The following is a 15,318-nucleotide window of genomic DNA, read 5'->3' as shown; positions in this document are numbered from 1 at the left end:
CCTTCCAAATAATGAACATCCTTAGCTTTAATCACTGTGGTTTCAATATCTTCAGCATAACTTTAGATGAATAAAAATTATGCATTTCCTCTTTAAAATATAATCTAGGTTTTTGTATTTTAATGGAAGTTAATAATTGATTATTTAGCACACTGGAGAGATAACATAATGATTATGCAAAAAGACTTTCATGACTGAAGCAACAAAGGTTCCAGATACAATCCACAGCACCACCAGAACTCATAATTTAACAGTACTCAAGTGAAAAAATATGTATTGTTTGTAATTATAACTGCAAATATTCCAATTCTTTTAAATAAATTGCCATTCCATTAAGTTGGGATAAGATCATTATATTCCTACTTGCTATTTGTGACTAGTTACCTGCAGATGTCTTTGTCATTCTAATTTTACCCAAAGAAACAATGAGGAATGACTAGCAATTAAAGAAACAACTCTGATAACATTACATAATGTCACAAGTCACTTGGGAACATCCTTACCCTGCTTCTTTAGGATAATCATAAAGTTATATTTCGGGGGCTAGGCAGTGGCACACCTTGCTAAGCACACACATACTGCCATGTACAAGGACCTGGATTCTAGTTCCACCTGCAGAGAAGAAACCTCACAAATTGTGGAGCAATTCTGCAGGTATCTCTTTTACTCTTTCCCTCTTATCCCTTCCTTCTCAAAAATTTTCTGTCCATAGATTCATAGTGAAGGCACCAAGTCCCAGTGATAACCCTAGTATCAATAGTAAATAAAGAGATGATAAATAAGTTATGCTTCAGTGACACTCCATAGACATACCCAGACCTACAGACCCATATGACTTTAGATCCAACAGCCCTCCTCAACAGACATCATTCTAGGCTCAAAGTCATGGGAGTTATAGAGATGAGATGGCTTTGTGAAAATAAAGTGACCTGATTCCCTGAAGGTCAATCAGCCTTCAAAATCTCTGAGTATCATCAGTGCTCAGGTAGGCTATACTTAATAAAGACTTGGGGTTCATATGTGACTTATTTATTTTAATTTTTTAATTTTCTTTCTTTATTTATTGGATAGAGACAGCCAGAAATCAAGAGGGAATGGGGAGAGAGGTTTTCATTGGAAAGGGATACAGCAATTCCTGTTTCCTTTATATGTCTCTCATTGGACTGCAGTGAGAAGCAGCTCTTAGTTAGAATTCACATGTGTGGGGGCTGGGTGGTTTCACATCTGGTTGAACACACATGTTGCAATGCGCAAGGACCCAGGTTTGAGCCCCGGTCCCCATATTCAGGGGGAAAGCCTTGCAAGTGGTGAAGCAGAATTGCAGGTGTCTTTCTGCCTCTTTCCTTCTCTGTCTCCCCCTTTCTCTCGATTTCTCACTGTCTCTAGCCAATAAATAAATAAAGATAAAAAAAATGATTCACCTGGAAGTCAGCACTATGATGACAGATGGACCATCCTGCTTTGAAACCTGGTTCTGTATCACCAGGGGTAAGTCATTTTCTTATCTATCTGGTGTAGATAATAGTATTTACCTAACAACGCTATTTTACAAAGTAATGAACTCACAAATATAGTGAAATTTACTTGGTGTACAAGTGGTAGACAACAGTGATAGATTTTCCTACTATTATAATTTTTGCAACATTTCCATAAAGGAACTTACACATGAAATCAAATTTTCTGAAACTGTTTGCAGGAAATAATTCCCTAAAGACAACGTAGAGGCAGTTTTATTTTAATCCAGCAACAGTAATTGAGTGTAGTGCTCAATAAAAATACTTGTAAATATGGGAGCCGGGCAGTAGTGCAGCAGGTTAAGTGCACATGGTGCAAAGCACAAAGACCAGTGTAAGGATCCCGGTTCCAGCCCTTGGCTCCCCACCTGCAGGGGGATCATTTCACAAACAATGAATCAGGTCTGCCGGTATCATTGTTCTCTCCCTCTCTCTGTCTTCCCCTCGTCTCTCGATTCCTCTCTGTCCTATCCAACAAAAACAACAACAATAACAGCAATAATAACAATAACAACAATGATAAACAATAAGGGCAACAGAAGGGAAAGAAGAGCCTCCAGGAGCAGTGGATTCATAGTGCAGGCACTGAGTCCCAGTGATAACCCTGGAGGCAAAAAAAAAGTATTGTGTATTATCCAAAATAGAACTTGGGGACAGCAATAATAACAATAACAAGCGTAACAGAAATGGGGAAAATGGTCTCCAGAAGCAGTGGATTCGTAGTGCAGGAACTGAGGCACAGATAACTTTGGAGGCAAAATAAAAAGTACTATTATTATTATCTAAAATAGAACTCTGGTGGTGGTGCACCTGGTTAAGCACACACACTACAGTGCACAAGGACCTGGGTTCAAGCCCATGGTCCGTATATGCCAGGAAGAAGCTTCACAAGCAGTAGAGCAGTGCTGCAGGTATCTCTGTGTCTCTCTTCCTCTTTATCACTCCCTTCCCTATCAATTTCTGGCGGTTTCTATCCTTTAAATAAGTAAATATAATAAAAAGTAATAATAAAAAAAGAATTTCAGGCCTGAGGCACCAATGGACCCAGTTGAGCAGTGCTTTAGTAAAAGAAGGAGAAGAAGGAGAAGGAGAAGAACTTGAAGGAAAAATCATAATTCTGAAAAACCAGAACCATCAGAATGGGAAGCATGTACATATTAAAATATAACCTGAGAAAATCAAATACACTGGAAAATAAGGACCATTCTTGAACAGTATTGGGAGAGGAGAGGTAACAGGACATGGGGTTGGGGCAACTTTGACTTTGTGACTCAGGTTAAGTGAGTTGTAATCTATGTTCTGTTTCTATCTTAAGGTCAGTCCTTATAGCAAAAGACAACTTCAAATAAGCTTTATTTAATGGGCTAAGTGGTGTCACACCCAGATGAGTGCATTTATTAACATGTGCAAAGGCCTGGGTTCAAGCCCTGGACCCCTACCTGTAAGGGGAAACCTCACAGGCAATGAAGCAGTGTTGCAAGTACCTCTCTTCCCTTCTATCTCTTGCCCTCTCCTACTCCTCCCCTCTCTATTCTATTTTCCCTTCTTTCTCAATTTATGTCTCTATGCAAAATAAGAAAAAGAAATGGGTTCATTTGGTGTAATGTTAGAAAACAATCCTCAGTGGCTTCTTTTTCTCAGATGTGTAGTTTCAGACCCCAAACACCCCCTATGTGAACGCAGAATGCAAGAGAGGAATCAGTTGGAAAGTATTTGACAGTGAAAGGCAGGGAGCATGTGTAGACAGTTTGGGAATGTGAGCCGAATGTCTGGGTGCGTCTATTTGTTTAAGTTGACAACCTCTCCCTAACTAACTCTTTCATTAAACACCCAACTAACCTTCAGTTGCCCTCTTATAACTAACTTAACCTCAGTGCGATTTCTAGCATTTCATAATCATCAAACACGAAAAAATGTACTACTAAAAAGGGGGTCTTTTGTTCAAAGTTTAAAGACCAACTTCAATTGCAAAACTCTATAAATTACTCCAAAGGAAAGAAAAAGATATTTACAAATTATTACTTCTATTAGATTTTAGATAATACTAACAAATTTATAATAAGCCATTATAAAACTTAACAAAAAAAGTGTTCTCCAAAACTTCTGGAATGCTATACTTTCCAAATATTGGCAGAATATTTCTAGTAAGATAAACCTTAACCTGCCAGGAAACTTGATTCCAGGGTCTCTAGGGTAAATTCAGATATAAACTCCATTCAGTGACAAAGTTACGTTCATTTTTTCTCTGATATTTCCCTTGTAGTACATTTCATTACTGGAACTCTTTTAGTAAGTTGGTCCTTGTGCGCCAGCACTTCTTAAATGGTTGTCCCCAGACACCTGCACAACTTGAGAATGCATATGTCTCACAAGAGTCCTAATCAATAAGGTATTACAAAGGTAAATTTAGCTCCTATCTTTCCAGACAACTCAACTACTCAAAACTAGACTTGATGCTGTGTTTAGATATTTTTCTCAGTATGCATGTTGCCAAGTGAATGATGTCATAGAGTCAAAAACTCAATCTAATACCTTCACCAACAAGCTCCATGTGGTAAAGGGATCAATTATGGGTAGAATTTTAGAGGATAATTACAGCCCAAACTGCTTTAAGTTTTCAACAACTGCTTGATTTTCTTCCTTTCAATACATGTCACTTGTATAAGTCTTACTTTTTGTCTTTTCTTTTGGAGTTCTTCCAGATACTAATAAGACTGTGAGTGATAAGTGACAATAACAATACCACTATTATGAAAACAGATCTCTCTCAAAAAGTTTCATTTCTAACATATATACACCATACCTCTTCAGTATGTTTAAGTTTTCCTCATTTAAATGCAGATAAAGGTAATTTTTAGATACTAGCAATCTAGTGTTTTGCATTAAATATATATAAATTTTATTAAAAACACTCAAATAGCATTGTCAGGAATAATACAATAATAAATGCTTTCAAATAGCCTGAATCAGTAACATTACAATCTTTATAACCATTCTCCAATTTTACAGACAAATTGAACACCTCATGAAAATGAAATGAAGGGGTGTTTGTTTGTTTGTTTGTTTTTTAAGCATAGAGAAATGCACACACAGGCAGGGGTAAATAGCATAATGGTTATGCAAAGAGTCTCTCCTGCCTGAGGCTCTGAAGTCCCAGGTTCAATCCCCCGCACCACCAAAAAGCCAGAGCTGATTAGTGCTCTGGTTAAAAAAAGAGAGAGAGAGAGAGACATGCACACGCCATTCATTATCTTAGTGTCAAACCTCAGAAACTCCTGACATATGGCAAACAGCACTTGGATGAGAGTCAGGATGGAGAATTCATTCAAACACAGCTGATACCTTGAGAAGGACAACCCAGTGTGTCTATCTGCCTCCCTCCCACACCCACTAACTGGACTAAGCAGTCTGGAGAGTGAGTCCTGGAGCTGGTGGTACTCACAGCGTGATGCACAGGGTCTCCTCTCCTTCCTGATCCCTCACCTCTCACCAAACCACACTTCCAGCTCTTGGTGGCCAGCAGTTTGACAAGTGACCAAAGATGATGAGGAACCAGAGGAAGGGAGATGGGGAGGCAGGCCAGAGCCAGCTGCATAGGGCTTCACATCTGGTCTGTTAGAATTCTTTTTTTTTTATCAGTGGTTTAAAATTTATTTACAAAATTACTTGTCAACAGCGGTATGAATCCACTCCATTCTCACCACCAGAGTTCTGAATCTTTTAGTCACCCCACTGCAATCCACCACAGTTTCCCTAAATTGTACACATGGGCCAGTCACCATCTCTACAACTATCTGTCCACATTTATACATAAATGCCCCCTTTTTTTCCCTGATCCAATCCTTTCTTACCCTCCAAGCCACTCATGACAAAATGACTACCTCCATTTGTCTCTCTCTTTTCCCTCCTCTCTCTGTGCTGATGGAGCTGGAGTTCAGAGCCCTCTTATCTTCTTCCTTCTAGCACTTCCCCCCACCTGGAGTACGGATCAGGGATGCTTTTGGGTGCAGAAAGTAGGAGTTCTGGCTTCTTTAATTGCTTCTCTGCTGGATGTGGGCACTGACAGATCAATCCAGATCCATACTCCCAGCCTGTTTCTATCTTTCCCTAATGGACCAGAGCTCTGGAGAGGTGAGGTTCCAGGACACACTGGTGAGGTCACCTGTCCAGAGAAGTCAGGATGGAATCATGGTAGCACCTGCAACTTGGTATCCCACTTAGAACATGTGTTTATTCCTTTTCTTCTTCTTCTTCTTGTAGGACTCCATTCGGTATTTCTTATAAGGTGGGATTGACTGACAAATTCCTTTAGGTTTTGAATATTTGAGAAAACCTTTATTTCTTCCTCAGATTTGAAGGATAATTTTGCAGGATTACAAAATTTGTGGCTGGAATTCCCTCTCCTTTAGTACCTTGAATATGTCATTCCACTTTCTCCTTGCCTCTATGGTTTTTGAAGAAAAATCTGATGAATTCGGATAGCTCTGCCTTTGTATGTAACTTCTCTCCTTTCCCTAGCAGTCTGCAAATGTTTTTCCTTGTCATTGAGTTTTTATAATTTTATAATAATGTTACTTGCTGTTGGTTGATTTAGATTTCCAAACCTGGGTGACTGGTCTTCTTCTTGAATAAGTATGATCTGAGGATTGCCTAGGTGAGGAAAATTCTCAGCTAAAATTTCTCTGAAAATTACCTCTGGTCCTTTGACCTGGTCTTCATCTGCAGATATTCCTATCACTCTTACATTCAACCTTTTGATGGAGTCTGCAGTTTCACAGAATGCCAATTTATCAAATTCTGTTCTGAGTCCCTCTTTTGTGTGTCTCAATTCCCAAAGTAAAATGCACTTTCAATTCTTGCTTAGAGAACTCTCCAACAGAGTTCTCATAATAAGCTTTCTATAGTCTATCTCTGATAGTCTCTCTGCATCTGGAATTTCTTGGATTTCCTCTGTTTCTCTTTTACCTGCTTGTTGTAGCATATTTGGCAGTTAATTTCTTTGTTTATGCTTATGGTGCTGGTCATTGTTGGCCACCAGATGGTGGTGTTGTGATTAGTATAATCCCTGGCGATGGTGGTGGGGATGTGTGTTTTGGACTGTCTTGTGGTGGAGAAAGCTATCTATTTTTTGTTGTGTTTTTGCCTTAAATTCAGAAGAAGAGAAAAAAAATCAAGTCAAATATTGAGAGGTTTTAAGCTCCCTTTTCTTTTCTTCTGGGTCTGAGAACTGCATTCACTGTTCAAAATGGCGCAGCTGGGTGGCGTGCCACTGGGAGCTCTGGCTTGACTATATTGGTCTTTCAACCTGTGTCCTATAGAGCCCCAACCATGCAGAAGCATCCACCTGAGGCTGCAAATCTTTCAGCTGTAGATTTTGTGTTCAATTCAGTCTCTTGTATTTATTGTTGTTTTGGGGAGAGCACTGATCTGATTGAGGCTATTCCATAAGTCACACCTCCCCCTCACAATCTAGTTTTTTTTTTTAATTGTTGTAGTTATTATTGTTGTTGTTGTTACTGATGTCATCATTGTTGGATAGAGCAGAGAGAAATGGAGAGTGGAGGGGAAGACAGAGAGGGGGAGAGAAAGATAGACACCTGCACACCTGCTTCACCGCCTGTGAAGCAACTCCCCTGCAGGTGGGGAGCTGGGGGCTTGAACCGGGGTCCTTATGCAGGTCCTTGTGCTTTGCATCATGTGCACTTAACCCGCTGCAGTACCACCCAACTCCCACAATCTAGTTTTTTTTAATTATCTTTATTTACTTATGGATAGAGACAGCCAGAAATTGAGAGGGAAGGGGATGATAGAGAAGGAGAGAGAGAGAGACAGAGAGACACCTGCAGCACTGCTTCACCACAAAGCTTTCCCTCAGCAGGTGGGGACCAGGGGCTCGAACCTGGGTCCTTGTGCATTGTAACAAGTTCACCCAACCAGGTGAACTACCACCTGATCCCATAATCTAGTTTTTAAGCACACTCTTTGACTCAAAATTTATAGCCATTCCCAAATATATGTAAGTACACATATATAGTAAGTTTTATATCTTAGCTTTTTAAGTCAGCCATTTAAGAACTTATATTCTCTTTTAAAGATATTAAAGTAAAAAAAAAGTGTATCATATTAGGGAAGCTGTATGTTTATTGAGAAGAGACAGGATAGCACTAGGTCTTGAAGACCAAAGTTTAAGTACAAATTTAGCATACATATGATAACAGGTAGCATCACATATCTCCAGATCTCAGTATTCTCTTCAAATAAAGAGTCAAAATAGGGCCTGGACAGTGGTGCACCTGGTTAAGCACACATATTACCAAGATCAAGGACCTGGGTTTGAGCTCCTACTCCCCACCTGCAGAGGGTCCACTTTACAAGCAGTGAGAGCAGTGAAGCAGTGAAGCAGGTGTCTGTTTTTCTCTCTCTCCCTTTATCTTTCTCTATTTCTCTTTCGTACCTAATAAAAAAAAATTAGAAAGAAAAAAGAAAAATGGCAGCCAGTAGTGGTAGATTTGTAGTGCCAGCACCAAGCCCCAGTGATGACCCTGGTGGCAATAAAAAAAAAAAAATCAAAATAATTCCTTTTTCTTTCTTTTTTTGTTTTTTTTTTAACTTTTTTATTTATTTAAAAAAGGAGACATTCAAAACCATAGGATAAGAGGGGTACAACTCCACACAATTCCCACCACCAGATCTCCGTATCCCATCCCATCCCTGATAGCTTTCCTATTCTTTATCCCCCTACCCCCATAGGACCTTGCCTTCAACTTGGATCAACAATGGTAGAGAATGTTCCATCCTCCGAAGGGAGGCTGGACAACATACTCTATGCTAAACCTGAGGAAAATGGGTCCTGAAATTGGGGCAGCTTGGAACGTTCCTACTCATGACCACAGAATGTGAGCTCAGATCTCCAGGGATGCAGAGGTCACATAGGCTCCTAAGCTGAATATGGGCCCCAGACAAAATCAAATCAGTGGGGTTTACAGTCAACAATATTTGTATCCTTTCCCCATATTAAAGAGCTACTCTCTTCCCTGATCCAGCTTTCTATCCCTTTTCCAGTCATGACATCACCTCCCCAGACAATAACTTGGATCCACCTGCATATCAGATTTCAGGCTCAGAGGGGAAAAAAAAAAAAAACACTAGTATAGCTACAGGCCCTTTGAAATATAATTAAAATATACCTTCTAGCTAGCTACAAAATGGAGGATCCCCCAACTCTTCATCTGCACTATTCCAGCCTTTAGGTCCATGATTGTTCAACAATTTGTTTGGCTTTGTATGTTAACTCTCTTTTCAGCCACCAGGTTCCAGACGATTCCAGGTTCCATGATTGCAACCAGACTTCCCTGCACAGACAAACCCACCTATGTGTCCTGGAGCTCTGCTGCCCCAGAGCCCCTCACTACTAGAGGAAGAGAGAGGCAGGCTGGGAGTATGGATCAACCTGTCAATGCCCATGTTCAGCAGGGAAGCAATTACAGAAGCCAGACCCTCCACCTCTGCATCCCATAATGACCTTGGGTCCATACTCCCAGAGGGATAAAGAATAATTCCTTTTTCATAGAATAAATATAATGCTTAAAAGAAATCATGACTATTTTGGTTCCTAATTAAAGCATTCTCAAAGGAATCTGGAGAGATAGCATAATAGTTATGTAAAGGAAATTCCTGTCTTAAGCTTTGAGATCCAGGTTCAGTCCCCAGAATGACAATAAGCTAGAGCTCAACTGTACTCTGGTAGGGAAGGAAAAAAGAAGAAGAAAAAGGAGGAGGAAGAGGAGGAGAAAAGAAAACACTCAGAACCTGATAATGTTATAGAAGTCTTAAATCAATTTCTGAAATAGAGTTTGTTCCCATATTTGTATTTGTCAAAATAGTTGCTTTTTTTTCTTCCTAAAGGATTTAGATCATGCCTTCTGCATATTTTGCTCATTTATCAAAAGTGAAGAGAGTCCACTGTTTGCCACCAAGTGGTCACTACTGAAAGCTCAAATGTAAATAGGATAGATCACAGTATCATGAACCTGCAATGGATGATAAAAACTGTGAATCCAAAACAATAGCTTTTTTTTCCTCTTTCTTTACTGATAGAAGCTAAGTATTACATCTTTGCCCTAAGCCTCCAATATTTGTTTCCTCTGTCCTTCACTCTGACTCAGCCTAGAGTGAATTCACCACATTCAACAGTAATTAAAAGATTCTTAGTTCTCTCCCAAATTCCTTTTATAAATTTTAGTGATTTAATATTGATTTAAAAAATTACAAGGTAACTGGTACAACTCTGCATCCTTCCCACCACCAGAGTTCTAGATCCTCAATCCCTCCATTGTGAGCTACAGCAGTTCTCCCAAAGTTGCAGATACAGGTTAACTATCATTTCTACAACTATCTGTCTATATTTGTATATAACCCTCCCGTTTGTTAAGGTCCCTTCTTCTCTTCCTTTCCAAGTCACACATATACCTATTATAACATCCAAATGTCCCTCCTTTTTACCTCCTCTCTCTCCAGGTCCTAATGGAGTTGGATGGAGTTCAGAGCCCTGGGATCATCTTCTCCTTACCATTTCTCCCCCACTGGGAGTATGGATCAGAATTGTTTTTGGGGTGCAGAAGGTGGGAGTTCTGGCTTCTGTAACTGCTTCTTTGCCAGTGGAGAATATCCCAACTTCCTAATACATATCCCCTGTACTTGTAGTCAAAACCCAGCAGGGAAATCTGAGCACTAAGATGTAAGATAAGGGCCAGGGATCACTAGCAATTCACAAAATAGACTTAACATTTCAGTGTGCTTAGTCTTTATTAAGGTTTTTTTAATTAATACTTCTGCATTACAGGCTAGGGAAATGAGACTCAAATTGGATCAGTGACTTTTCCAAGACTATCCAGTTTATGATCAGCATGACAGGCTTAAACACAGGTCAAAGGCAAAGTTCTTCTACCACCTGTCAAGGCTTACTTCTAAGTCCACCAATGCTATGTCTTTCTGCTTCATCTTCTATAATTTTAGGAAGATATTTCCCAGAACAGAAACCTGTTAGACTCATCTCTGGAGATTTTTACAAGTATGAATGCCTATGTACCCTCCATGCCAATTTTAACTGAATTTTTCAAAGAGGAGTCCTAGCATCTGTAATTATTTTTTCAACCCTATAGATGATTCTGCTGCATTGTGAGAAGTTGTGAACCACCTGTTTAAATAATGATATTACCCATTTAAAAACTTTCCATTATTTTAACATTTAATCAGGGGTACACTCATTAAAAACGTCTTATTAACATATCTTTTCTCTCTTGTTGCAACAATAGGTGGATGAGATATTTATAGACTCTGCCTTGAACAAATATTACATCGAGAACCGGGTAGTAAGACTGACGTACGTATGCTGAGGCAAAAGTGGAGTCACGAGTCTGGAGGGACTGTGAGCAAAGGAGACAAGACCCCTCATGAGCTGTGAGCTGGGCTCTTGGCTAAGATTCTCATGAATACTATCTCCAGAAAAGACAGAAAGAGACAGAACTTACCACTTTTTTTTTTTTTTTTTGGTAAATGAAAAAACTTAACACTTGGGCAAGTTCAGTCATATTTTCACCATTTCCCAAGTGAGAGTTTTCTCTGGAAGACGGAGCAAGATTAAACTTTATCAACCAATTATCAGGCCTGAGACTACCAGAAACATGATCTCAGCAAGTCATTGCACGCCCTAACTTGTGCTCTTCTGACAGATTAAGTCATCTCAAAAAATTGTAAAAAGGCAAAGGTCACACATCATGCAGCAACAAGTCTTATTTGTACTGAAGTCCTCATGACAGTAAGCATGCCTAAACTAAAAGACGTTCCTGTTTTAATAGATTTTCTTTTTGTTCTGATGGAGCGGGAAGGCTGGTTATCAGTTCCATAAACTGCTCAGAAGTTTGTTAATTGGAAGACACAGAGCAGTACATATATGTAAGAAGCACAAGCTTACAAGCCTGTATGACTTGTCTTCTGAATGAAATATTCATATTTACATTTACTTGAAAAAAGTTAATTATTCTTGTCACCACTACATGATTGGAAGACTTTCTGGATCTTCTTTATACCTTTACTGAGTAGCTAGTGGACCCCAGACAGATTATGTAATACTGATTGGATAATTCTATTATTTTTGTGAGGTAAAAAGGCATGCATTTGTTGAATCTTTCTAGATTTTACACCAGTACTTTCAAATTTTAATTTGCCATAATACTCTAAGAATACTATCATTTTTTATTATTTTATTTATTTATAAAAGGAAACATTGACAAAACCATAGGATAAGAGGGGTACAACTCCACACAATTCCCACCACCAGAATTCTGTATCCTCCCCTGTATTCTCCCCTGATAGCTTTCCTATTCTTTAACTCTTTGGGAGTATGGACCCAAGGTCATTTTGGGTTACTGCTGTGTAAGTTTCTGTGTGGGCCCAAAGAAATTCTACCTGATAATGGCTTCCCTATGGTATAAAAGAACAAAGTATTTGACCATATGTTTGCAAATTTATAATTTGTAATTTCCATCGCAGAGCCTAAATAAGCTACAAATATATAAGAAGCCTTTAAATTTACTTTATTTCCTTTTTGTTTTTCTAGGTTTCAGGAAAACAGGCCTCTAAAGCACTTTACAACTTGAATCTTTTGAAATGTAAAAAATAAGAAATATGGCAGATTAATACATAGGTGTCAGGTTTTTTAATTGTTGGTTTTTCTAGTTCATGTGTATGGAAAAATTCAGTCCCACAAGTGAAGGCACTTGAACCTGCTTGAATGGAAAAAAAAAATCAAAGAACTGGACATAGTTAATACAGAGGATTTTTCAGAGACCATGATATCACTGCCATCAAATATTTTGTATGGAAGAGAGAACTAATATTTTGTATATGTCCCAAACGGTAGACTTAAGCCTAATGGAACGTTGGATATCGGGAGACATATTTAGACTTAAAATGACAAATGCTATTAGAATCTGCAAGCCAAAGAGAAACAAATCTCTTTAGGACAGTAAATTTCCTATCATTTAATTTTCACTTATTATAGATGTTGTAAAGGTGATTCACATACCAGATACATGAGTGATACCAAAATGATTAGCCAAAGAGACCACCAAGGTATTCCTATACTCACTATTTATTATTTAGATAGCAGTTTTTAACAACTAAATCTTACCCCTCCACCATTAAAAATTCATGGAGCCACTACCAAACAGATGATATATAGAGGTAGAGAAAGAGATATAGTTGTCTTTCTTTTTTTCTTTTTCTTTCTTCCTTTTTCTTTTTGTGCCTCAAGGGTTATTGCTGGGGCTCAGTGCCAGCACTACAAATATACTGCTCCTGGAGGACATTTTCTCCATCTTGCTGCCCTTATCATTGTTGTTATTATTATTGTTGTTATTGCTGTCGTTGTTGTTGGATAGGACAGAGAGAAATCAAGAGAGGAGGGGAAGACAGAGAGGGGGAGAGAAAGACAGACACCTGTAGACGTGCTTCACCACTTTCGAAGCGACCCCCATGCAGGTGGGGGCCGGGGGCTCTAACCGGGATCCTTGTGCTGGGCCCTTGCACTTAACCCGCTGCCCTACTGCCCGGCCCCTATAGTTGTAATTCTTAACTGTAAGTAACATTAAGCCCTAACATTTGTAATAATGCATATTGGCATAGTAGATATTATACTTTATGAAATAAACCAGATGGAAGAAAGACACCATATGATTTAACTCATAGGCAACATAAGACTTCCGCATGCATAACTAACTAAAAGAAAAACTTGAAGATAATAAGGGCCAAATTAGTAATTATTGAAAAGGAATAGGGGAAGGGGTGGGAAAATCAGATTATAGAACACAACTGCACTAAAGCAGACTTTAAGTTTTATTCTTAATGTAATATGTACATATATTGATTTACACTGTATTAATGAAAACTATATAATATCACAAACCAATGCTACTTCAATACAGTTTTTTTTAAAAAAAAACTCTTCAAACTTTAAAGAAAATAAGCTCAAAACAATGAAAACTTTATATGGAACATATGAAATAACCTTGAGAGTGACATGTGAAAGAGTACCACTATAAGAGGACTAGTACTTGACACTTGCAACACCTGTGACAAAATTCTGGAGAAGAAAAAGGCTAAAATATCTAATGCATTTTTTTCCTGTGTGTCATAGTCCAGAGGAAGGTGGTGTGAAAGCAGATATTGTTATGGTGTTCCAGTTCCCCTCTGGTGAGCAAAGGGCATTAAGAAAGAAGAAAATCCAGAGCATTTTAAATCAGAAGATAAGGAACACACGAGCCTTGCCAATAAATCCCTCTTCGCTTCAAGTTAATGGTAAGTAGGTACTTTTCATGTGATGTGTACTTCTCTGATAGGTCAATTTTGTATCTACTTTTACACTTACTATTTTTCTACTATAAGTAATAGAATTAATGTGGAAATTTTCAAGTTAAAAAAGTGGCACCTAAAGGTTTTATTATTCTCTAATATATACTATATATAAGTCATCAATTATAAGTTATGATAATGTATAATTTATTTTAATTTCTTTATGTGGGATTAATGTTTTATAGTTGATAGTAAATACAGGTATAATTCCTTATATATTTCAATATACTATATTCTACATAGTATATATGGTATGAAGTTAGTTGTCAAAAGATTTTTCCTGTAGTGACAGGCACTCATCCCAAAATAAAGGCAAACCTTTACTAATAACAGAAAGTTAATATGACCCAGTCATGGCCTCCAAAACTAACCATGTGAAAATGCCATGTGTTTGGCAACAAGCATATTCCCAAAAACATAAACTCATTTTTCACCTTTTAAAAATATTAGTGGTTTCTGTGTATTATAAAATTACAAACTTACTGTGTATTATAAAATTGTAGACTTTTGTTGAATTTTTTTCCCTTGGGCACTTGGGAAAAAATGGCTAACTTTAGAGTAACTGATGTCATTTTATAACTAAAGCTTTAAATATCATTAGACTAGAAACAACTTATTAAAACCATTTATATTTTGTTCCATTTTTCCCTTCTTTTGCTCAACTGAATTTTTACACTCCTGTGAAGTAGACAAATGCAGCTTTGTAAATATGAAAAAGGAGCAAAAAAGTTAAGGATTAATTGTTCAAAGAAACTATGGTTTATATTTAGATGGCATATTTATCGAGAGGCTTTATTTAAAAAGTGTGTGATCACATTTTAGAAATCCTGCCTATAAGATTTTATGACTTAGAAATCCACTTCTATTAGTATATTGAAGGCTCTAAGGAGTTTAGTTAGGCAGAAACCTGTTCTTTGTACATTATCTGTTTCCAATAGCACATCTTTCTGACAGACACAGATTTTTCCTAAATCTCTAATGGCCATTAGACTTGAGAACCACAGGGGGGAAAGGTGTGTGTTTGAGGGCGGGGGGGGGGGGAATAAATGATTAATATTAGGTGTGAAACAGGACGTCTTGCCTTTACTAGGGTCAGTGACTCTTAAAGAGGAAATCTAACCAGGAAGTGAAAAACTGAGGGAATGGGATGGGCAGGAGTTTACTGATGTGACAAAGAGCCACTCCAGGAATCAAGATGGAACCTCTCCCAACCTGTCAAGAGCTTAATCCACCTCCTTTGTTAGACAGGGAAGCAAATTAATCAAGCTTGTGAAATAGTAGCAATTGTGATAAATGATGTGATGTCATTTCCAATAACCAATTAACTTGCCAAGAATTTGAAAGCCTGAGTTATCTAACCAGAAATGAAGCATGAAGTGGTCATCTGCTATTG

At 38.1% G+C, this 15,318-nt stretch overlaps 1 protein-coding gene across 2 annotated transcripts in view; it reads left to right on the top strand.

Annotated features, from left to right (window-relative positions):
• Nucleotides 1–15,318, top strand: part of TMPRSS11A (transmembrane serine protease 11A) — a 53,912-nt gene that overhangs the window by 24,482 nt on the left and 14,112 nt on the right. For both annotated transcript variants that reach the window (XM_060188607.1, XM_060188606.1), the window contains exons 4-5: nucleotides 10,829–10,896; nucleotides 13,711–13,871. In XM_060188607.1, the coding sequence (XP_060044590.1) occupies nucleotides 10,829–10,896; nucleotides 13,711–13,871 (229 nt within the window). The remainder of the gene's footprint in view (nucleotides 1–10,828; nucleotides 10,897–13,710; nucleotides 13,872–15,318) is intronic.

Source organism: Erinaceus europaeus, chromosome 3 (assembly GCF_950295315.1).
Source record: "Erinaceus europaeus chromosome 3, mEriEur2.1, whole genome shotgun sequence".
Taxonomy (NCBI): Eukaryota; Metazoa; Chordata; class Mammalia; order Eulipotyphla; family Erinaceidae; genus Erinaceus; species Erinaceus europaeus.
The sequence above is the reverse complement of the archived record's forward strand: the minus strand, read 5'-3'. Positions and strand labels throughout refer to the sequence as shown.